This window comes from Trichosurus vulpecula, chromosome 5 (genome assembly GCF_011100635.1).
Source record: "Trichosurus vulpecula isolate mTriVul1 chromosome 5, mTriVul1.pri, whole genome shotgun sequence".
Taxonomy (NCBI): Eukaryota; Metazoa; Chordata; class Mammalia; order Diprotodontia; family Phalangeridae; genus Trichosurus; species Trichosurus vulpecula.
Window position 1 is genome coordinate 255072643 of NC_050577.1, and position 25154 is coordinate 255097796.

At 38.4% G+C, this 25154-nt stretch overlaps 1 protein-coding gene across 1 annotated transcript in view; it reads right to left on the bottom strand.

Moving 5' to 3' along the window:
- Nucleotides 1-256: 256 nt before the first annotated feature.
- MSRB3 (methionine sulfoxide reductase B3) overlaps nucleotides 257-25154 on the bottom strand; it is a 200866-nt gene continuing 175968 nt past the window's right edge. Inside the window, exons 6-7 of the mRNA XM_036760234.1 lie at nucleotides 21882-21979; nucleotides 257-4020 (exon numbers count right to left, since the gene is read on the bottom strand). Coding sequence (XP_036616129.1) covers nucleotides 3859-4020; nucleotides 21882-21979 — 260 coding nt within the window. The 3' untranslated portion in view covers nucleotides 257-3858. The remainder of the gene's footprint in view (nucleotides 4021-21881; nucleotides 21980-25154) is intronic.

The following is a 25154-nucleotide window of genomic DNA, read 5'->3' on the forward strand; positions in this document are numbered from 1 at the left end:
GACTGTGTGGATATCCCATAGGTTTTTGCCGTACTGCAAATCAGAAATCTCAGACTTAAGAAACCCATTAGCCTCAGCCTCAACCATAGGCATATGACACCACTTCTAGGTTCCTGAAGTATTTTTCTAAGAACTGGTGCGAGCAAGGAATTGCAGCTCATCTCATTTGTTCCAGCCATGCTTCTGAAGGCAACTGATGACCCATATTTGAAGCCCAGTTAAAGGAAGAGGTCTCAAAGAAGTAAAGCAGGAAACATTTCTTTATAAAGGAGTTTTATTGCATAACTCTTCATAATACAATAGACATAAGAAAAGCTTTGTCCACTGAACATTTTATAAGATTTTTTAAAAGTTTGTAGTGTTTAGAGGGGTAAATGTTATTACAAATCTACTTAAGGCAAAAATATTTGATTCAACAATTCGATAAGTTCAATTCAACAAACAATATTTATTGAGCGCCTTCTATGTGTAAGGCACTGTCCTAGGTGCTGGAAGATACAAAGAAGATACAATCCCTTCCCTAGCTTACATCCCTTTTTTCTCATTGTTCATATTTGAAGAAACACATTTCAAATAAAATAACAATATGGAAGACTATTGTAAAATACATTCTCAAACTGCTACGTCATTTGGATTCAGATTTTAAAAGCATAAAAGAAGTGCAAAGTTAAATATATAGAAATACTCTCCTAAGGCAGTATTTATATCATTGCTCTCTCAAGGTCCCTTTCTTGTGACCACAAGCAGACCAATGTTTGTACTCTATAATACAAGCAGGGTCCAGCATGTTCTAATAGCATGACAAGGAAATCCATCTTGCCCCATACCACGTTGTAATGCATGGAAGGAGAGCACAATGAATTTCCTTTTAAAATGGTGTAACTCTCACAGATCACATGTGCCTCACCATATTGACCCAGTTCATTGCACTCCATATCCTGCAAAAATAAATCTAGTGCATGACAGCTGAAATTATTGCTCATTGAAGTTTTAGTAATATTTTTTTAATGTGAGACGGAAATATACTGAAATTTGATAATACAAATCCAAAAGCAACATGGAATTAAAACACATGTATGCACCCCACTTCTTTGTTAGTGGACATTGGTGTTTTTTCTTAAAATTGATGTTGGAAAATGCAATAAGAGAAAATGGGCCTTTCTGAAAGAAAAAAAATGAAGAGAATAATCCTTTCCCAGGAAATACTAAACCCCATAAAGACAAGATGAAGGAATGGCAATGAAGAAACCAAGGGAGAGGAGCCTTCCTTAAGGAGAAAAGCCCCCTTTATTCTTTACCTTCTCCACTCAAGTGCCATGGTAAATGTCCAATTAAGTTGAGGCAGGTTTTTCTACAGGCTAATGAAAAACTTAGCAGCTATAGTCAAAGCACTTGGTACTTCTTATTAGCTGGACCACTGAACCTTCTCTGGATCCCTCAGAACTATAGATCGTGAAGACAGTGACTGAGGAGGTGGGACTCCACCCTGATTAGGAACCAGCAGAGGAGAATTCATGAATATATGGCATATTTCCAGTGCCTGCTTACACTTTGGCCAGCCTCAAAAGAGATCTTCAAGGAGGCCTAAATGTAGTAGATCCCTGAAATGGGGCTAGAGGTAAGGCAGCTATAGATAGGTCTATCTTAGTCCCAATTTCTACCTCAGGGAGGAAAGAGGGACACTTGGGGTTTTTAGAGCACAAGGAGAAGACCAGCCATGGGGTTGACGGGGAGAGACTCAAATTCATCTAGATGCAGCCCATTTTGCAGTAAAAAGGAAGCAGGATTTTAGGGACCTAGGATACATCTTAGGGGCTCACAGCATGAATGCAATCAGCATTGGTACTCAAATCTTTTTTGGTTTTACTCCTTTTCTTTTTCCAGTGTTCCAAAGAATTCTTTCCTTATCTTTAATTTAGTTTCCAAGAGGCAAGATGGTACTTTCCATGAGTTTTTTTTCATTCCCTCCTTTTTAATTACTTATAAAAGAGTTGCATTTTCAAACTCAGGCCCCAAGCTAAAACTTCAGTTATCAATTACTAATTGGTACAAATTAGGTCTAGCATTAGTCAGCAAACATTCTAGACCACTGCAGCATGAGGCGACATCACTCCATCTTGGATTCCTACTCCAATCTTATTGTGCAACAATAATGTGTGTCCCCATTCTGACTAAATATTAAAATACAAATGTGTAAGAATAAAACCAGTCCATATTGCTGGCTCTCAACCCCACTGTTTTCATGCCAGTCTGTTAGGTGAACCTACTCTCCACTCCTTTCCATTTCAATCGTCAAGCCTGAAACCTTCAAAGCCTTTAGAACAAAAAACAAAATTTGGTTTGAAAATGAAAAATAATACAATAGTACTAATATTTAGAGGCAGCTAGGTGGCTCAGTGCATCGAGTGATAGATTTGGAGTCAAGGAAGACCTGAGTTTGAATCTTCCCTCAGACATTTACTAGCTGTGTGACCCTGGGCAAGTTACTTAACCCTTCTGTGCCTCAAATTTCCTCCTCTGTAAAATGGGGACAATAATAGCACCTACCTCCCAGGGTTGTTGTGACAGTCAAATGAGTTAACATATGTAAAGCACTTTGCAAGCCTTTAAGCACTACATAAATGCAAGCTAGTATTATTATTATTCATATTAATTACACAGCAATATAGTGCTTTTGCCCTGAGGATTTCAATGTACTTTACAAATGCTTTAATTCTCATTTCATACCTGGGGATGCAGGCAGATAGAGTAATGTTTAACATGGCAGACCAATGGCAAGCATGGGACTGGAACCTGAGACACCTAATCCTAACTTCCTTCTTTAATCCCACAAATCCTACTTCCACATTTATAGAGTACCCTGCACCCTCTTGTATGTTAGCACACCTTTGGGGCTCTGTTGAATTGTTCCATGTCCTGTCTGCCCAAGGATGATCTGCCATACAATGGTTCCAGTCATCAGTGTATCCCTTAGTTTTTCCACCATATCTCCTACTTTGGTTTGAAGCTTTCCACTCCCAATATTTTAATTTAAGCAGTTCAAATTTCCCAAACTGTTGCCTCAGTTGCAGCTGGTGTTGGGTGTGGAAGGGAGGACATAAGAAAAAGCCATGGCAGGTGTTCTTTAGTATGAACCTTGAGCAAAATGGAGCCCAAACTTTTTCATTTGTCTTGCATTCCAATGTTTTCAATGGAAAATAAAATAAAATAAAGGCATGAAAGTGAGGTAATGTTTACTTCCCCCTTCTACAACACTCCCTGTACCCTCTCAGATCTGGCAGCAATTTAACATAAGGAAAGACTTTAGACCTTCACACCCTTTTAGTGGGAATAAACTGCTTAGCTCAAACTTTCCACAAAGCCTACAAGTATGGTAAGGCATCACTCCATCCTTATCTTCAATAGATCCATACAAATGCCCTAAGGCCATCTGTCTTGCAGGTCTGAACTCACTACCCAGGCTCAGTTCTCTTCAAATTGCCTTGACATGGGAGTACTCTAATTTGGAGTCTGGAGGCCAAATCACCCTTTCCTTCTTGTGCAAGGGAGAGATTCTTTAAATTCACTTTTAAGAAAGTATTGCAGCTTGGTACTCAAATATCTAGTGATAAGGCATTCTCAAAACTATCTCTTTTCCTCAAATCTACATACAAATAGTTAAGAATATTATCAATAGCAAAATATACTCATGTCTAAGGCCTCTCTGTTTAAGCAAAAAAGAAGAGGAAGAAAAAACCAATAGCACAAACTGACCTTCTATGTTTGAAAATATATATGCATATATGGAATAAGATAGTAGTATTTTTTTTTGTTTCCCCTACTAACTGGTAAGATCGTTGTCTCATATTGAATTTGATTCTACAGCTCCATTTTGCCAGCTTGGGCAGGGATGCTGAGACTGTTGTCTTCGGTGTTACCATTCTCTGCAGGAGTGAAAGACAAGGAAGCAGAATTTATGCAGTATCTTTTGCCAGTTGGTCGGGGCCCATCATCGAAAACATGCCCAAGGTGAGCACCACACTGAAAGAGAAGATCAAAATATGAGGAAGAAATCTGTACAAAGCAGGCTTTGAGTTGTACTCCCACTGAGTGGCTTAAATGGATGACGAATATAGAATGGAATGATGGAAACCATCTTGGACCATTTCTAATCTACCTGTCAATAGCGGTGAGGATGGTTTCTGGCAGGCATTGCACCACATGCTGAGAGAAAAAAAGCCACCTCGAATTGTGCATATCAGAAATCATTTATGAGCCACCGTATTTTTTTTTTGATCTGTGAATTTACTCAGCCAGCTGAAAATGACTGCAGTAATTTTATGAATTGAGTTTGACCCTTGATCTCCCCTTGTAAGAAACATGGCAGAATAAAATCTCTTCCCCCTCCCCCCATTACTTTTGGCTTTGGATGGGTGGGTTTCAGATATGCAAAAGTCCACTGTAAAAGATACTGTTTAACTGGCCATGACGGAGGTGATGTTTGCTTTCATGGGCAGTAAAACTTAACATCAGACAAGCATTGGAAGTTCTCAGTACCCAGGAAAGCAATGGTGAGGCTTGGTGGATTTATGTGTTATGGTCATTGGACTCTAAGGGTAGCCAATGGAAAAGTTTGCTGGCTGAAAATAGGGCATCTGAGCTCCATGAACTGCAGGATAGGGATAAGAGGCTCCAGAAGTGATAGAATGGGATTCTAAGAAAGGAAGTGAGCTCTCCAGCTGAAGGCCACATTTGATATTGTTCAGACATTTCAGTCATGTCTGACTCTTCATGACCCTATTTGGGGTTTTCTTGGCAGAGATACTGGAGTGGTTTGCCATTTCCTTCTCCAGCTCATTTTACAGATGAGGAAACTGAGGCAAACAGGGTTAAGTGACTTCCTCAGGGTCACAGCTAGTAAGTATCTGAGGCCGGATTTGAACTCAAGAAGATAGATCTCCTTGACTCTAGGCCCTGCACCCTATACAATATGCCACCCAGCTGGCCCAAAGGCCATGCCAACAGCAACCAAATAATCCAGGGAAGAGGAAATAAGCCCAGAGTACAAGGACAAGATGACGATATAAAAGGTTATATCCAACCCTGAAAAAGGATTTATTGAGAAGCTTATCTTACAGGGGTTATTACCCCCAAAGATCAAGGCTATGAGGATGTTCCTCCACTTGAGAAAGGCCTTAGGAGAACCATACCAATGGTGGATGAGTCACAAACGATGACAGTGTATGACATACTTACCACTTGCCCCCCACCCCAGCCCCTATAAGGACATGAATGTACTGTAGACATTAGTATACCACAGGTAAACAGTAGAACCAGTTTTTGCAAACATAGTGAATTATAACATAGATGCTAAAGCCTGGGACAAACATTTTCTAAGAAATTTGCATAGTCAAGACTTTGGAAAGAACATGAAAGGGCATTATTACTACTCATGCTAATCACTATGCTTTTGGGGGCGTCAATAAATAATAGCATGAGACTTGTAGAGGGAAAAGCATAAGAATTTTGCAAATGTGTGCAAAAGTGGATGGGGACAGTGGGAGAGCCCAGATGAAAGGTCTCCCTCTCAACTTGCCCCATTCCCTCCCTATCTCCCTCAAAAGTGCTGGAACTCAATGCTCAAAAGTTCCCCAGTTATTAATAAATAGCACAGATAGCAACTTCGACCATGTGGCCCTTCTATGTTAAAAGTGTATTCTTATTTTCCTTCTAGTGTGCTGTGTCAGCTCATCAAAGAACTAAAAATGAACCCTAGGTTGATGCAATCTATTGCCTGGAAAATATGAAACAGGCTGAAAAAAACAAATCTTGCATTATTTTTACCACATTCTATACAGGTTGAGGTAATATCAGGGTTGACAGCTCAGATTGCTTTTCATTTCTATAAACAATCAGGGCCAAATTTCCAGGCATCAGCAGCTGAGACACACTGGCAAAACCCATGTGGTTACCCACTGCACACAGGAAAACACCCATCTCTGCCTGCCAAACGAGCAAGTCAGTGCACAGGCCAACAGGAACTGGTGCTCACGGGGACCAGGATGTGTGTGCAATTACTGACCTCACACAGAACTCCAGCATTTTGATCATTCGACATCTGAGAGGTGAAGCTTTCACATGAAAGTCTCAGAGAGGTAGTTTTTTAACGAGGGAATTTAGTTCTCCCAGGCAAAATGATGACGATGCCATAATTAATCATCTACAGAGCCTATTTAGAAAAGTCTCTTATTTACATTTCTTTAAGAACAAAGCTCCGATGCAAGTATACTTTAAAGCAGTAAGTATTAGTCAGGTTTTAATTTGCTAATCCAGATTTGGAGCAGGAGCAAGGAGAGTGTATGAGTGTGCTTTAATTTGGTAAATACAAGTTATAATAACTGAATCTGGTCCACTGAGTTGGTGTCAATCAGGAAACAGCCTTCCTGTTTAACACTGAGGAAAAAACTTATTTGTATGCTTTTCCTCCAGGCAAAACAATAGGCAGAGAGAAATTATGGGCAGGTGGAATCATTTGCACCCAAATTTATGAACCATCCAAGCAAGCTGACCCCAATGGAACATACCCACCCTAAATTGGGAAGATGGAGGACATATAGGAATGGACTTCCTTGTGTCTATCTCCAGTGGAAAATCACAAATGGTGATTGGGAAGATTCACACCAGGCAAGAATGACTGAGAGATCCATTCTCTCAAACTAAAGAATGGTGTTAATTTATATTTGTATCACATAATAAGCCTATTCCTCCTACAAGCCCCTAAGACCAGTTGTCTGCAAAGCAGACTAAGCCCACAAGGCAGCTTGTGTTATGGTATGTCTCCCATAGAAGACGATTAGCAGATTTCTTTTAAAAGCATATAAGCCCTGAAGGTTCCTCCCAGAGGGGAACTTCCACACATGGAGCCCATCCTTTGCTGCTTAGACCATGGGTAGAATACTGGGATGATGGATGGAAGTTGTCAGTGATGCATTGTTTCTATAGCTGCTTTCGAGCTTTGCTGCACAGGCCCAGGCCAATTGGCAATATGTGGGGATCCCACAGCACACCTGGTTGTAACTGAAACAAACTGGTTGCCACAAGATGAAGAAATCTCTGAAACCTGCTGCTAATGATTTATTCCAGGGTATAGTCTTCAGTGTGCTTGAAGCTAAAAGTTTCTTTCTTTCTTTTTCTATTTATTGATTTTGCAGATAATCTGTAACTATGGGATAGTGAATAGTCAGAGCTGACTGGTCAGACACTTGTGCCTTTATCCTGAAAAGACATTAAATCACCATGGGAAAAAAAAACACAAATTCCCTTAGGACTTCTTTTTTTTTCCTTCCTTTCTAAGCCTCCTGCCCAGAAAACCTGGCAACCCAAAGAGCCACAGAGATCAAGGGGGAGGGACCCCCCTGAAAAAGAGGACCATTAGGCATCAAATTTAACATAATTCCCCCAAAATCTGACTGCAATTCTCAATTATGTGAGGAAGAAACACAAACAGTGTATTCAGCACTCCTGCATATTTCTTCACTGATGTATTTCCAACTGTCCAGTAGAGGTTTTTCTCCTAGCTCTGCCTAGGGTGTTTTAAGCTTTGTAATTGTCATTTTCTCTTAAGTGTTTGATCTAGAAGATAAGGCACTTTTAAAGGTAGGCTTTTACACTCAGGCACATGGGGAAGGGGCAGGGGGTGGGGGGGAGAGGAAAACAGTTTTAAGAAAAGCAATTTACTTTGCCAATAGTTTTCTGTTTTCTCCTGCTGTTATTGAAGACACTTGTGTTTAAGAGCTATTTTCCTCTATGCTTGTGATATCAATCTGTTGCCAAGGAAATGATTATGAAGTCACCAGTTTAGCTTATAATTTTACCAAAAGATCAAGAAAAAGAGAGATGGGTTGTGAAGCTGAAAACCCTCATGTAACACATGGGTATCTTTAATCATCAGCAATATATGAGTTGTCATCTGCAAAAGATTAATAAGGCTTTAAGTTTTACCAAAAACTTTTTAATTAAAAAAAACCCTTCATATTGGTGCCTATTTACCTTTTTGTTGATTTAGTTGACTTAGGACAAATTAAGAATGATCAAACTCAGGAGACTCTACCAGAGACTCATGTAGAAATAACAGCAGCCATAAATAGCCTCCAACTTGGGTAAACCCTGGGATCTGACGGGTCCCTTAAAGATTATTATAAAAAGTTAAGTGATTTATTGGTCTCCCATTTGCTCCAGATGTAGAATTTTGATCTGAAGAAAGAATTCCTCAAGTACTTCCAGGAGGGACTCATTCATTGAACTTTAGCTTAACCTGGCAAATCTTGCCTCCTTTACTCTGAATTTAAACTCCTGACAAAGGTTTTGTTTAACAGCCTGGGGTGGGAGGGAGAGGGGAGAAAATGACATCTAATTGTTCACAGTACTTAGAGGACCTGGAATAAGCAGTAATGTGTTTTATCAATAACTTGAAAATGTGAATTAAATCCTATCAAGGAAAAGTCTCCAATAACAGGAAGGAATTGGGGATTTGTCTAAACCAGGGGAAGGTGTGTGGGCCCACTATCACTGGAAAAATTTAAGACTGAGATGAACTCCACTGTACAGGGTGTTCCTAAAGTCTGGACACATAGGCAAAAATGCATATTTTGAAATATTTGGAATATTAACAGACCTTAACCCCCTTGACTTCTTTTTCTGGGGTATGCTAAAGGAGAAGGTGTACTCAATGAAAATCACAGATGCAACACACCTGATTGAATGCATAAAGAGTGAATGTGCTAAAATTGATGGCAATGTGGAGTTATTGCATCAAGTTCATGCGAATCTTGCAAAGCACATCAACCTTTGCATCACAAATGATGGAAATCATATTGAAGATTTTATTTGTTAATATTCCAATTAAATAAAATGTTGTTGAAAATTTCATTCATTTCTTGAAAATATGCATTTTTGCCTATGTGTCCACACTTTAGGAACACCCTATAGAAGAGATAACTTGGGAATAGTCCAGTGAATTCATTGAATGGAAGAATAAGGAGAAAACTGTTTCAGCCCAGATACTGAAGTGATATCAACATAAATTTGTATTTTACATGGTAACCCATCTCTTCCAATAAGCAGCCATCATAAAAAAGGCAGAGGAGAATTCCCACCACAGCCTGTTCTCTGTGATCCTTCCTAAAGGTGACTGTCTTTAGATTGCAGTATATTACATTTCTCCTATGCCAACCCTTTAAAAAATCAAAGAATATTAGAATAAAAAGACTTTAGAAGGTCATGCAATTTAATCCATAAATGAACAAAAACTTGCTTGCTCTACAACAAATTCCACAAGTGGTAATGCAGCCGATGCTTGAAGACCTCCAGTGAGGGAAGCTACCTCCTCAACCAAGCAGACTTTATGAAGTTTGTCTTGACCCTAAACTTGCCTGTCCACTCACAGCTTCTGCTTTTACTCTCTGGGGCTAAGGAGAAGAAATCTATTTCCTTTAATACCTTGAAGTCCTTCAAATGTTTAAGGACAGCCCTATGTTCCCTTCCCACCTCTCCCCGCCACTATCATCCAATATTTAGCTATTCTTCCTACCTTTAGGTCATCTGCCACTGTGGTAAGTATACCATCTATGCTTTTGTCCAAGTCATTGATAAGAATATAAAACAGAATAGGGAAGAGATAAAGTGCTGACCTAGAGTATAGGCAATGTGAACAGGAGGGAGAGAGGGAAGACAGAGACAGAGACAGAGACAGAGAGAGGAAGGAGACAGAAAGAGAGGAGGGAGAGAGGGAGGGAGGGAGAGAGGGAAGGGAGGGGAGAGGAGGGGAGAAGAGGGGAGAAGAGGGGAGAAGAGGGGAGAGGAGGAGGGAAAGAGAGGAAAGGGGGAGGGGGGAGAGAGAGAGAGAAACAGAGACAGAGAGACAGAAAGGGGAGAGAGAGGGGGAGAGAAAGAGAGATTTTAGAAGCAGAAATGGAATTTCTTTTCTCCATCTAAATTAGCCTGAGTTCCTTCAACTAGTCCTAATAAAGCATCACCTCAAAGACCTCTGGCATCCTACTTACCCTTGGGCATTCTCTGACTTACCAATGACCAATTTAAAATGCGATGCCCCAAACTGAACCCAATAGTCCAATCTGAGATTTGACCATGGTAGAGCAGAATTATCACTTGCTTGGAGCTGGCTGCAATGCCTTTCTCAGAGCATCCTCCTAAACCCACATTAGCTTTCCTGCCCACTATATTAGAGTAGTGAATTATGTTGAGTTTATAGTACATTAAAACCTTGATCTGTTTCAGATGAATCATTGTTTTGCCATACCTGCATCATCTTGTACTTGTGAGGTTACTTTTAGTTCAAGTCTGAGACTCAACATTTGTTCCCATTGAATACACTTTATTAGTTTGGGAGGCAGAATAGTGTTGTGGGAAAGATTTCTGAATGGGGGCTAGGAGAAACTGAGGCTTGTATCCCACTTTCCTCAGGTGGGGAGCAGATAGCTTGGTGGTGCAATGAATAGAGCACTGGGCTTAGAATCTGGAAGACCTGAGTTCAAATCTAGCCTCAGACATATACTAGCTGTGTGACTCTGGGCAAGTCACTTAAGTTCTCTTTGCCTTGGTTTCCCCAACTGTAAAATGAGGATAATAATAGCCCCTACCTCCCAGGGTTGTTGTAAGAATCAAGTGAGATAATATTTGTAAAAGGCTTAGCAACAGTACCTGGTACATGGTGCTTAATAAATGTTTATTCCCTTTCCTTATTCCTACCCTCTAATGACTACTAATTGTATAATCATGGACAAACAAGAGCACATTTCCTTCTGACAAATGAGGAAAATAGCACCCATTTCACAGGGTTATTGCAAGGGTCATATGACATAATGCACATAAAGTGTTTTGCAAACCTTAAAGTGTTTTATAAACACCAACTATTATTATTATTATTATTATTAATTTCAATATTCTAGCACGTCCAGATTTTTTTTAAATCTTGACACTATCATCCAAGGTACTAGCTCTCCCTCCTTCCTTTGTGTCATCTGCAAGTTTGATAAGTAGCTTTTATCCAAGTCACTAATAAAAATATCAAACATAATAATGAGCTAATCTTCTCACCTAAGGTGTAGACAGTATAAGTGGGATGGTGGTTGATGGGTTGGTTGTTGTCCTTCATTCTCAAAGAGGATCAAATATGACATCACTATGTTAAAGTCAGGTTACAGTGTGTCCCACTATGGCTGATCAGACCAATTTAAGCTCAAAATGCTCTGTGAGGGGTTGGGCACAAATAGTCCATGTGAACATTTGGGGTAGATTCTCTAAATTTGTGCATCTTGAATTTATTTGGGGCTACTTCAGTTCTGTTTTGCCCATAGAGCACAGCACCTTCTTTGATGTGGGTATACCATTCCAGGCAGTCTTTTGCCAGTGTCTCCCATATCACATAATCAATTTCAAAGTTGTTCAGAGAGACCTTGAGAGTGTCCTTATATCATTTCTGCTCACGTGGGGTGGTAGTTACAGATGTGATGGAAACAGAAATAAATTTGGTAACTAACTAGATATTAAGGGTAGGGAAGAATGGAGAGTCAAAGGTGATTCTGAGATTTGAGCCTTGGTAACTGGGAGAATGATGGAGTCAACACAAATAGGGAAACTGGAAGGAAGAGTGATTTGGGAGCAGATGATGAGTTCCATCGTGGACAAAGTGAATTTAGGGTGTCAGTGGGACCATCCAGGCAGAAGTATCAAAAATTCAGAATTAGATTTGAGAGAGGAGATCAGAGATCTATCAGAAGGTAGTATGGTCCAGATAAAAGAAGACTAGATTTGAAGTCAGAGGGTCTGGTATCAAAACCCAGGTATGCCACTTATTAGCTGTGTGACCTTAAGCAAATTATTTAATTTCTTTGGATTTCTTTTCTTCATACATAAAATGAGGGGCTTGGACTAAATGAACTTTAAAGTACTTTCCAGGTCTAAATCTATTGATTTTGTGGTGCTACGTAGAGATGCGGGAGTCAGATCTATAGACAACTGAAGACCTGGGACTGTATGAGAGTGCTAAGGGAGAAAGTATGAAGGTTATGAATAAAACTTTGGGACATACTAACCCTTAGAATTCAGGGAAAAAAAGATGGACCAAAAAAGAAGACTTAGAAGAAATAGTAACATAAGCAAGAAGAAAACCAGGAGAGCATAAGGTCACATAGAAATGAGAAGACTATGCTGAGAAGGAGGGGGTAATCGACAGGGACAAACATTGCAGAAGACAGCAGCTTCATCTAGGGGAGGGAACAGAAGCCAGAATGCAATGATTTGAGATGTAAGTGGGTAGTGAGAGAAGGTGGTACAGTGGATAGAGTGCTGGGCCTGAAATAAGGAAGACTCATCTTCCTAAGTTCAAATCTGGCCTCAGAACCTTACTAGCTGTGTGACCCTGGGCAAGCCATTTCACCCTGTTTGCCTCAGTTTCCTCATCTGTAAAATAAGCTGGAGAGGAAATGGCAAACCACTCCAATATCTCTGCCAATAAAATCCCAAAGGAAGTCACAAAGAGTTGGACATCACTGAACAACAAAAAAGAATGCCTAGATTGCATAAGATAACTGACAGTGTCCCCTGTGATATCATAGTTAAATGAATTTAGAACTGGTTGAATGTCCAGATTCAATGAATTGCCATTAATATATCAACATCAATGGGAAGTAATCTCTGACAGAGCTCCCTAAAGATCTGTCCTTAGCCAGGAGCTATTCAACAGTTTTATATGCATTTTGAATAAAGGCAATTTATCAAACTTGTAGATAACATGAAGCTTGGAGAAAAAGATGACATTTAGGAGTGACATAATAAAAATCCAAAAGGATTTTGATAGGTTAGAATGATAACATGCTAAAATTTAATGGAGTTACACATAAATATCAATTTATGTATATATACATATACATGCATATTTGTTATCTTTCCTGGTAGGAAGTGTCTTAAGAGCAAGAATTGTTCCATTCTTTGACTTTGCAGCCACAGAGCCTAGCATAGTAACTTGAATATTATAGGTGCTTAATAAGTGCTAGTTTGTTGATTGCTTAATCTTGATTCAGGTTTTATTTACAAGTGAGAAGGTCTTATTCACATGTTTGGGTATATGCATTCTATAAGGCCTTATGATCCTCTCATTCATACTACATGCCACTCATACTTGCTACATTCCCATGAAGGGATTAGAAATTGTAGACATTGGGGCAGCTTTGGGGCACAGAAGATAGAACACTGGCCCTGAGGTCAGGATGACCTGAGTTCAAATCCAGCCTCAGCTGTTTTGACACTTACTACCTGTTTGACCCTGGGCAAGTCACTTAACCCCAATTGCCTCACCAAAAAAAAAAAAAAGAAAGAAATTGTAGAAATTAAAGTGAGAAAAAATGGGGGGTGGAGCCAAGATGGCGGCTGGTAAGCACGGACTAGAGTGAGCTCCGTACCCGAGTCCCTCCAAAAACCTATAAAAATGGCTCTGAACCAATTCTAGAACGGCAGAACCCACAGAACAGCAGAGGGGAGCAGGGTTCCAGCCCAGGACAGCCTGGATGGTCTCTGGGTGAGGTCTATTCCACACGGAGCTGGGAGCTGGGAACGGAGTGGAGCAGAGCCCAGCCTGAGCGGCGTGGATGATCCAGACCAGAAGCCGGGCAGAGGGGGCCCTAGCGCCCTGAATATGTGAGCTGCGGCGGTTACCAGACCCCTCAACCCACAGACACCAAAGACTGCGGAGAAGGTTAGTGGGAAAAGCTGCGGGAGTGGAAGGAGTTCGTGGTTCGGCTTCCAGCCCCGGGGGCAGCGGAGGTGGGGCAGCTACAGCTGTTGTTACTTCTGGCTCCAGGCCCACCTGGTGGGAGGAATTAAGTGGCGGATCAGAGCAGGAGTGCAACAGCCTGCTGAAGATCTAGCCAGGTCTGGACTGGGGGTCCTTGGGGAAGGAGGAGTGCGGCTCTGACAGAGCTGGCACCTCCCCCCCAAACGTAGAACATAGAACTCGTTAGTCTACAAGCAGTCATACCCCACTGAAAAACTCAAGGGTCAAGTTAGTTGGTTGGGAATATGGCCAGGCAGCGAAAACGCACCCAGATTCAGTCTCAGACTTTGGATTCTTTCTTTGGTGACAAAGAAGACCAAAACATACAGCCTAAAGAAGACAACAAAGTCATAGAGCCTACAACCAAAGCCTCCAAGAAAAACATGAACTGGCCCCAGGCCATAGAAGAACTCAAAAAGGAGTTGGAAAAGCAAGTTAGAGAAATAGAGGAAAAATTGGGAAGAGAAATGAGAAGGATGTGAGAAAACCATGAAAAACAAGTCAATGACTTGCTAAATGAGACCCAAAAAAATACTGAAAAATACACTGAAGAAAACAACACCTTAAAAAACAGACTAACTCAAATGGCAAAAGAGCTCCAGAAAGCCAATGAGGAGAAGAATGCCTTGAAAGGCAGAATTAGCCAAATGGAAAAGGAGGTCCAAAAGACCACTGAAGAAAATACTACTTTAAAAATTAGATTGGAGCAAGTGGAAGCTAGTGACTTTATGAGAAATCGGGATATTATAAAACAGAACCAAAGGAATGAAAAAATGGAAGACAATGTGAAATATCTCCTTGGAAAAACCACTGACCTGGAAAATAGATCCAGGAGAGATAATTTAAAAATTATTGGACTACCTGAAAGCCATGATCAAAAAAAGAGCCTAGATACCATCTTTCAGGAAATTATCAAGGAGAACTGCCCTGATATTCTAGAGCCACAGGGCAAAATAGAAATTGAAAGAATCCATCGATCGCCTCCTCAAATAGATCCCAAAAAGAAATCTCCTAGGAATATTGTTGCCAAATTCCAGAGCTCCCAGATCAAGGAGAAAATACTGCAAGCAGCCAGAAAGAAACAATTTGAGTATTGTGGAAACCCAATCAGAATAACCCAAGATCTGGCAGCTTCTACATTAAGAGATCGAAGGGCTTGGAATGCGATATTCCGGAGGTCCATGGAGCCAGGATTAAAACCTAGAATCACCTACCCAGCAAAACTGAGTATCATGTTCCAAGGCAAAATATGGATTTTCAATAAAATAGAGGACTTTCAAGCTTTCTCAGTGAAAAGACCAGAACTGAATAGAAAATTTGACTTTCAAACACAAGAATCAAGAGAAGCATGAAAAGGTAATCAAGAAAGGGAAATTGCAAGGGACTTACTAAAGTTGAACTGTTTTGTTTACATTCCTACATGGAAAGATGATGTGTATGATTCATGAGACCTCAGTATTAGGGTAGTTGAAGGGAATATGCATATATGTATATATATATGTATATATATATATGTTTATGTATATATATAAGTGAATGTGTATGTATGTATCTATGTGTATATGTATGTATGTGTATGTATGTGTATATATATATATATGTGTTTATATATATATATATATATATATATATATATATATATATATATATGTAAAAGAGAGGGAGCAGACACAGGGTGAGTTGAAGATGAAGGGAAGATATCTAAAAGAAATAAAATGAAATTAAGGGATGAGAGAGTAACATACTGAGAGAGGGAGATGGGGAGAGATAGAATGGGGAAGATTATCTCGCATAAAGGTGGCAAGAGGAAGCAGTTCTATGGGAGGAGGGGAGAGGGCAGGTGAGGGGGGAATGAGTGAACCTTGCTCTCATCAGATTTGGCCTGAGGGGGAATTCCATACATACTCAGTTGGGTATCTTACCCCACAGGAAAGAAGAGGGAGGAAGATAAAAAAAAAATAAAAAATAAAAGGCGGGGGGATGATGGAGGGGAGGGCAGATGGGGATGGAGGTAATCAAAACAAACACTTTGGAAAGGGGACAGGGTCAAGGGAGAAAATTCAATAAAGCGGGATGGGTTGGGAAGGAGCAAAATGTAGTTAGCCTTTCACAACATGAGTATTGTGGAAGGGTTATACATAATAATACATGTGTGGCCTAGGTTGAATTGCTAAACTTCTTAGGGAGGGTGGGTGGGAAGGGAAGAGGGAAGATAATTTGGAACTCAAAGTTTTAAAATCAGATTTTCAAAGACAAAAAAATTTTTATATGCAACTAAAAAATAAGATACACAGGCAATAGGGTGTAGAAATTTATCTTGCCCTACAAGAAAGGAAGGGAAAAGGGGATGAGAGGGGAGGGGGGTGATAGAGGGGAGGGCTGACTGGGGAACAGGGCAACCAGAATATAAGCCATCTTGGAGTGGGGGGGGAGGGTAGAAATGGGGAGAAAATTTGTAATTCAAAATGTTGTGAAAATCAATGCTGAAAACCAAATATGTTAAATAAATAAATTGCATTTTAAAAAATAAAATAAAATAAAGTGAGAAAAAATAAAACAATTGAGTGTAGGATTATGGAAATGAAGAAATCTAGAGTATGATGCAAAAAATATGAAGTCAGACTTGAATAAGTTTTTTAAAACAATGAATTCTAAAAAAGAAAGGAATTATTCTTGAATTGGAAGTCTTTCAAAAGCAAGAAAAATTTCAAAAAAGAAAAAGTTTAAAAATTAAGCAAATACATGCAAAACACAAATTAAAAGAAATAAGAATGCAAAGTATCAATATGTTTTTAAATTACTTGAAATAATACTTTGTCAATGTTCCCACAGTATATTGTATTTCCCTGGCAGACATCCCATAGTTTCATCCATCTGGGGAAGGGGATAACAAGCAATAAGTTTCTGTAAAGTCTTATTGTTTTCTACAGTTGACATGGAACTTATTAATTAGAACATATATTTTCATATATGCCAGGGTAAATGGCACTTTCCTCCCTTCCCCTCTTCTCTCTCTCTCTCTCTCTCTCTTTGCCTGTCTCGTCTTTCTCTTTGTCTGTCTCTCTGTCTCTATCTTCCTCTGTCTCTCAGTCTCTGTCCCTGTCCCTGTCTCTCTCTTTCTCTTTCTCTGTCTCTGACTCTCTCTGTCCATGTCTGTCTGTGTGTGTGTGTGTGTGTGTGTGTCTGTGTCTCTGTCTCTCTGTCTCTCTCTGTCTCTCTGTCTGTCTGTCTCTCTGCCTCTCTCTCTTTCCCTCCTTTAAAATTAAAAGCTTGAGATAAGCAATGTGAAAAATCCCTTCTAAATAATATAAATTTAGGGGGTTGAAAAAGACTCCCAAAGGGAGTGTGGTCATGGCCATTCCTTCAATAATCAACTGTTAAGGAAAAGAAACTTGACTTGCTGGTGCCCAGGAAAAGTAACCATTGATCACCAATTCCATTAAAGGAAGGACCAAGAGTTATGCTAAGTTTGAATCGATATCTTTCATGGATGTTAACTCCTCTCAGCAAGGGATTTCTGCTTAATTTATTTTTAACCACTGAAAGATATCACTAACGCATCATTTTTCCTTGACTACTACTAAGTTACTGATGTCACCTCTGCTGGGGGCTACTCTGAGAAAGAGAATTCATTCACATAAACATTGGCTCATGTACCTAAAACCTAAGAGATATAAAACAGTGGTACTTAAGGGAAATTTAACATTCTCTCTTCATTTCCATTTATTTATTAATTGTTTTTGGTGTTTCTGAGGGAGTCTTAACTAGCTTAGAGGGCAAAATAGAAAGAGAGAGAGAGAGAGAGAGAGAGAGAGAGAGAGAGAGAGAGAGAGAGAGAGAGGAAGGAAGGAAGAAAGAAAGAAAGAAAAAGAAAGAAAGAAAGAAGGAGAAAGGAAAGAAGGAAGAAAGAAGGAAAGAGAAAGGAAGGAAGAAAGAAAGAAGGAAACAAAAAGAAAGGAAGGAAGAAAAAGAAAGAAAGAGGAGGGAGAGAAGGAAGGAGGGAAGGAAGGAAGGAAGGAAGGAAGGGAGGAAGCAAGCAAGGAAGGAAGGAAGGGAGGGAGGGAGGGAGGAAGAAAAAGAAAGAAAAAAGAGGAGGGAGAGAAGGAAGGAGGAAGGGAAGGAAAGAAGGAAGGAAAGAATGAAGGAAGAAGGAAGGAAAGAAAACCACCACCATCTTTCAAAAATGTTAACAGCCTAACAATAACTTTCACCAAGGTGAATAGGACCAAAGTGAACTTTATATCTAAAGCACAAATTACAATGTGCCACTTTCTCTCAGGAAATATATGACTTCATACGTTCAAGTGTGGTCAAGTCTTTTAGGTGGCTGAATGAAGTCATCACTTATTTAGTTTCTAGCTCAAGAAATAATGAGCAGCTCTTCATCAGGTAAAAGGAACAAACAATTGATAAAGTGTCATTAATATTATTTATATGCCAGGTTTCATATTTGATTGCATGTCTCATATTTATTAAAAAAAAAAGAAAAGAAACAGATAATCTTCATTCTTCAACAAGTTTATGTGTGAAATAAGTTTCCCATTTTGACCTTATCTTGGTATATGGTGTAAAATGTTGGTCTCTGCCTAGTTCCTGCCATACTCTTCTCCAGTTTTCCCAGAAGTTTTTTTCAAATAGTGAAGCTGGTATCTTTGGGTTTATCAAACAGCAAATAACTATAGTCATTTACTACTGTGTCTTGTGTCTTGTGTACCTAACCTATTCCACTGACCCACCACTCTATTTCTTAGCCAGCACCAAGAGTTTTGGTGATTGCCACTTTATAACATGGTTTTAGATCCGGTACAGCTAGGCCACCTTCCTTTGCATTTTTTTTTCATTAGTTCCCTTGATTTTCTTGACCTTTTGTTCTTCCAGGTGAATTTTGTTATTTTTTCTAGCTCTATAAAATAATTTTTGTGGTAGTTTTTAGTTTAGTTTGGTCGTTTTTAATTTAGGTAGAATTGCCATTTTTATTATATTGGCTCAGCCTACCCATGAGCAATTAATATTTTTCCAATTATTTAGATCTGACTTTATTTATGTGAAAAGTGTTTTGTAATTGTGTTCATATATTTCCTGGATTTGTTTTAGAAGGTAGGCTCCCAAGTGTTTTATATTGTCTACAGTTATTTTAAATGGTACTTCTTTTTCTATCTCTTGTTGCTGGGATTTGTTAATAATATACAGAAATGCTGGTGATTTATTTGGGTTTTATTCTATATCCTATAACTTTGCTAAAGTTGTTAATTATTTCAAGTAGTTTTTTAGTTGATTCTCTAGGATCCTCTAAGTATACTGTCATATCATCTGCAAAGAGTGATAGTTTTGTGTTCTCATTGCCTATTCTAATTCCTTCAATTTCTTTTTCTTCTCTTATTGCTAAAGCTAACCTACTTTGTACAATATTGAACAATAGAGGTAATAATTGGCATCCTTGCTTCACCCCTGATCTTATTGGGAAAGCTTCTAGTTTATCCTCACTATATGTAATGCTTGCTGATGGTTTTAGGTAGATACTGTTTATAATTTTAAGGAAAACTTCATTTACTTCCTAGTGTTTTTAATAGGAATGAGTGCTATATTTTGTCAAAAATACCATTTCTACGAATATTGAGATAATCATATGATTTCTATTAGTTTGTTATTTATATGGTCAACAAGTGCTTTGTTAACCTTAAAGTTCTATATAAATGCTACCTGTTATGAATAATAAAAAAATTAAAGCTTTACTTTCATTTACATTTTATTATTATGCTAATCAAGTTTCTCCCAGTCTTAGCTGTTACTCAGTGGTAAGGAATAAAATGGAAACTTCATTAACTTTCTCAGATCTCTAGGCTATTATTTAAAAAGCTGTTTGTTTCTACTTTTGATCTACAGCTCCATTCATTTTCAATCAGGGAATAACTTAAACACTACAAGAATGGAAGAAAGGACTAGAACTGTGATTTAATTAGTATTTGGAACTCTCTTCTCTGAAATTCAAAAGTTAGAGGTTAAAAGACTTGCCCAGGGTCACACATTCAATATGTATCAGAACTAGAGCTTGAATTCAGGTCTTCTGGCTCTTTCTACCATTCTGCTATTTACCAAACACCTGCCACCTGTCAGACACTGTGCTAAGTTATTGTTGCGTTTGTCCTTCATTTTTTGAAGAGGAAACATGTTGACTTAGAAAACTACAAGTTAACATTATCTATGTTGTACTGAATGTACATTTTCATTTGGTTCAGGCCACACTCATGAGTTTTACCAGCTGGAGTTTGACATCTCTGGCTTAAACTGATTTATTAAAACTTAAGAAAATAATGTTTCAGTAGATGTCTCCATAACAAATACTTATATTCTCTAAGCTACATAGGATGAAAAGCCTTCAAAATGTAGAGACCTACCAAAGGAAACCAGAACCATGTGGAATAGGATAAGAGATATATCATTCCTTTTATCTTGGCTGCTACTGGAATTGTATCAAAGGATGCTTTCCAGGATGCTTTTCCAGATTATAAACTTATATCCTAATGCTTTTTTTTTAACTACAAAAAGCACATATTAGTAGGAGAGCAACTTGTCTCAAGACCATTTCTATCTGAACCCCCATCAATAAAAATGAGAAGAATGAGATTATGCTAATAACAATAACAATGATGAGGACATGATATGTGACATTTCTGAATATGTCCCTTTACAGTGTGCAAAGGGCTTTCCCATAGCAGCTTTGTCAGATATAGAATGCCAATTTTGTAGTAATATGTTTACTGCCTGTGTGAGGTAAATAAAATGTGAAGGCTTCACAGGGAAGATATGTATAAATATATATCTATATCTATACTAAGAAATGTTTAAAAAAATCAAGAAATAGGGAAGTGGAAAATTCTGAGGCCATGAGAGTCTGATGGCTCATCCTCTGGGAAAGTTTACCCTGAAACTTTTTGTTCTTTCTTCTGGTTCTGGTTTAAAGATTTGCTCAGTAAGAATAGGGTCACTGTGACCTGCTTTCCTTTACTGTAAAGTACTGTAGAAGAATGGAGAGGGTCTCCCCCTCCCCTTATCCTATTCTCCTTCTTTAGATTTATAGATGTCACCTCAGTTGTAAACATTAACTAAGGGAATGGGAATTGGAGTTTCTGTGCCTCAATTTCCCAGTTCTTTGCCTAGCTTTCATGCTCAGATTGCAACCCCGCCTCCCAGCCAATGGTGAGAAGAGTCAGAGGTGGGCGGGAATTCTCTTCTGTTAGGTATAATTATTGGTGCTTTGCCTTTTGTAAAGCACCTCCCTCGCTAGATCTGTTCTGGTAGGGGATGCCCTATTCTTGAGAATTGAATAAAATTTATTTCTGTTCCCACCCTGAGATGGCTCCTTATTAGCTTTTTAATTGGTGAGGGTCTTTCATCCCACACACCACCTAATAAGGTAGCTGTGAACATTAAACAAGAACATGAAGTAATTTTTTTTCTAATCATAAGGCACTACATAAATGTAAGTTCCTATGGTCAGTATTGGTTTTGTTATCCCAATTATTGTTCATCCTAAAGTTGGGGGGGAGTATATTTTTACACCAGAAAGAGTAATTTGTGGGGTAAATTATATTACGAATGGACCAAGAATGGTAGCACAAAAGGAGAGAGTGGGGAGAACTAATTACACACTTAGATTAGTCCCATTTTGAGGGCTTCAGAGACTGGTATGCAGAGGATGGAACATTTAAAAGAGGTATTATGCCTAAGTATTAGAAAGTGGAAAAGGCTGGGAGGGAGTGATTCTTCTCACAGCAGGCCAAGTAAGGGTGTGTTAGGGACTCTCATGTCTTAAGGACAATTCATTTTTTGAGATCCGAGGTAAGTAAGGTTGATATTCTTTCCCTCTTTCTTCCTTGCTCCCTGCCACCACCCCCATTTTTATTTCTGTTGTTCAGATGTCACTCTCGTAAGTGATTAATTGGCCTTGGTAACTTTACTTGACATAATCATGCACGTATCTTGGGCATATTTCACAATGCACAGGTAAAAGTTGTATTTTACCATCGATGAATTTCATGTGTTGATAACTGACCTGAGAGCAGCTTGTTTCAACCCTATGCATCCCATGGGAAAAGTCATCCGTGAATGTAATTGCATCGGAACTTATCACATCATGGAAGGAGGGCCAACCTAGGGAGAAAGGGGACAAGGACAAAAACGGAGAGAATGAGATAAATGTCTTTCAGCTAGAAATGTGCTTTCAAATATATACCAAACACAGTGTGGGTAGCTAGGTGGTACAGTAGATAGAAGTCAGGGGTCTAGAGTCCAAAAGGCTCATCTTCATGACTTCAAATCTCATCTTGGACACTTACTATCTCCGTGACCCTGGGCAAGTCACTTAACCCTGTTTGCCTCAGTTTCCTCATCTGTAAAATGAACTGGAGGAGGAAATGGCAAACCACTCTACTATCTTTAATAAGAAAACTCTAAACAGGGTCACAAAGAATCAGACACAACTGAAAAATGACTGAACAACAACAAAACATAGTACAGAAATCCTTAATATATGCCTCACACTTAACTTGAAGGGGGAAGAAAAGGAAAACAGTTAACAAGAGATGATAGATAAATGATAGAAGATAACAAATGATAGATAAAAGATAATAGTAGATGAAATATATGGATGACAGTTTGATAAATGATAGATATGACAACAGATGATAGATAAATGATAGATACATAGTTTGGCTGCAAAGTGATAAACTTTGTGGCTATTCTCATTTTAAAAGTCCATCTAGCGACTTGTTGAATGGTGATGATCATAATGGGTAGATGCAGAACTCTCATCAATAAAAACACATCTTCTTGAAGTATTGAAATAAATATTCCTTCTTGTAAGTATATCACCATTTTCTGTTATTTATTGACATCAATGTGTTATTTTGTTCTAATGTACAAGTGCCCAGCTGATGACTACAATTTCAAACATGTTGAAATAATGAAAAAAAAGCTAACACAATTAAATCAACAAGACTGTGAACAACGCTTGAATGCACCTTGAATTTAATGGTTTGCACAAGTGATTCTGTAAAGAGTCACCAGTCCCATTCTGTGTGGTCTACCCCAGTGGGTAATTAATGTTATAATATTGTGTGTGTTTTCTTCCATTAAATACATGAAAAAATTATTTTACACAAATACCTATATAAAGTGGAAGAGGAGACTAAAATAATATACACTAGAAATAATTTACAATCATCACGTTGGAAACATCCCAGAGATGAATCAACATGAGGGAAACAATTAGTACAACTAATCCTATAATCATATAAATGACAAAGATTACAAAAACCACACAGTTATTTCAAAAGGTACATAACCTTTAACAAAATTCTGCTTTTAACAAAATATGAAACTTCTAAAAATATAGCCATAGAAGGGCCTTTATTTAACCTACCAAGACACATACAAGATTTATAATAAATACTTTTTTACAGAAACAGAGGTAGAAATAATTAAAGAAATATTCACAGCTCAGCTTGTGTTTGGACTGAGTCGCTATAATAAAAGTGGCACTAGTACCTAAAATAATTTAGAGATTTAATGCTATACCAATGGAATAGTTTTATAGAACTAGAAAAAAAAATAGTAGCATTTGATTTCAATGAATGAAAGGTCCAGAATCTCAAGAGAAATAATGAAAAATATGAATGAAGGGAGCCTAGCATTCCTAGATCTTTTTTATTATTATATTATATTATATACTATATAATTATATATATATATATATATATATATATATATATATATATATATATATATATATATATGCTATAGTGGAGTAGTCATCAAAACTATCTGCCACTGGTTATGAGGAAAATGGATAAATGGAACAGACTATATAAGTAAGAAATAAGCAATTAAAAGCATTAGCCCAATGTTCAATAAAGCCAAGAACATACATTATTACATAAAGGACTCTTTTTTTTTATAAGAACTGCTTAGAAAACTGGAAAGCAGTTTGGCAGAAATTAAGTTTAGACTAACATCTTACACAATATACCACCATGAGCTCAAAGTGTACCTAAAGCAGATGCAACCTAAACTTGAAAAGATCAGAAGGTTGAAAAAAAATGACGAGAGAACAGTATCAGGTATCTTTCATAACTATGACTAGGGAGAGAATTCTTAACTAAACAAATGGTTGAAAAGATCACAAAAGACAAAACAGATAATTTTGACTATATAAAATTTAAAAGTTTCTACACAAACATAAAGAATGAAGATAAAAATAGAGGAGGAATAGTAGGATTAAAAAAACACTTATCCATCAAAATCACCAATGAAATTCTGATATTTTAAATATGTAGGGAATTAACACAAATATGTGACATTAACAGCCATTCCCTTAATAGATAAGTGGTCAAAGTGATGGGGCAAAGGGAGCCCTAAAAGCCCCTGAACTTTTGCCTGAGGCATCCAGCCCATCCCGGTCTACCTAGATACTCAATAATCCTTTTAACCATCCTTTCATGGTGGCCCTCTCACCCAGCCCAGACCACTTAACTCCTTTCATTGTCTGCACCTGGCCCACCCCAGGCTACTTGCCACTCCTTAATTCCATCCAGATCTTCTCAGAGAATTTTTCTGTATATAAATATCATTCCCATCCTCATCAATTTGCAAATTTACTAGGAATCTTGCCCGCCTAACCAGTGTTATAATAAAGCCTCACTACTCACTGAAAGAAGGCTCAAGTGGTCAAATTCTTTCAAGGCAGACTCCCTGTACCTTTGCATTTTAGGGTTCACAGCACCCCAAACTGCATCAAATGGATAGGGATAGTTTTTGAAAGAAGATGGTCTGCTAGTGTCTCATTTTGTTCTGATCCCAAGCCTGAACCGCTAGACCAGCCTGAATTAGACCTACCCATCCTGAAAAGACAGGATGGGACTAAGTTGTGAAGGGATTTAAAAACTAAACAAAAGAATTTATATTTTATCCTAGAGGTAATAGGGAGCCAATGGAATTTATTGAGTAAGGGTTTGTAACTTGATAAGAACTGTGCTTTGGGCAAATCAGTGTGGCAACTGCATGAAAAATGGGTTGGATAAGGTGAAACTTGGAAAGGGAGGCCAAATTTGGAGTTCTTTTAAATGATCTAGTGAAGAAATGGTAAAGGTAGGAAATAAGGTGGCTACTGTGTGATTAGAGAAAAAGTCAAATGCAAAAGATGTTAGGATGATAGTGCAATACAAGGAAAATTAGGAACCCCTGAGAAACCCTTAGCTACTGACAAGCACCCCCAGAAAGAATGGACTCAGATATCTTTGGCATTTAGCAAACCCCCTGGGACTCCATG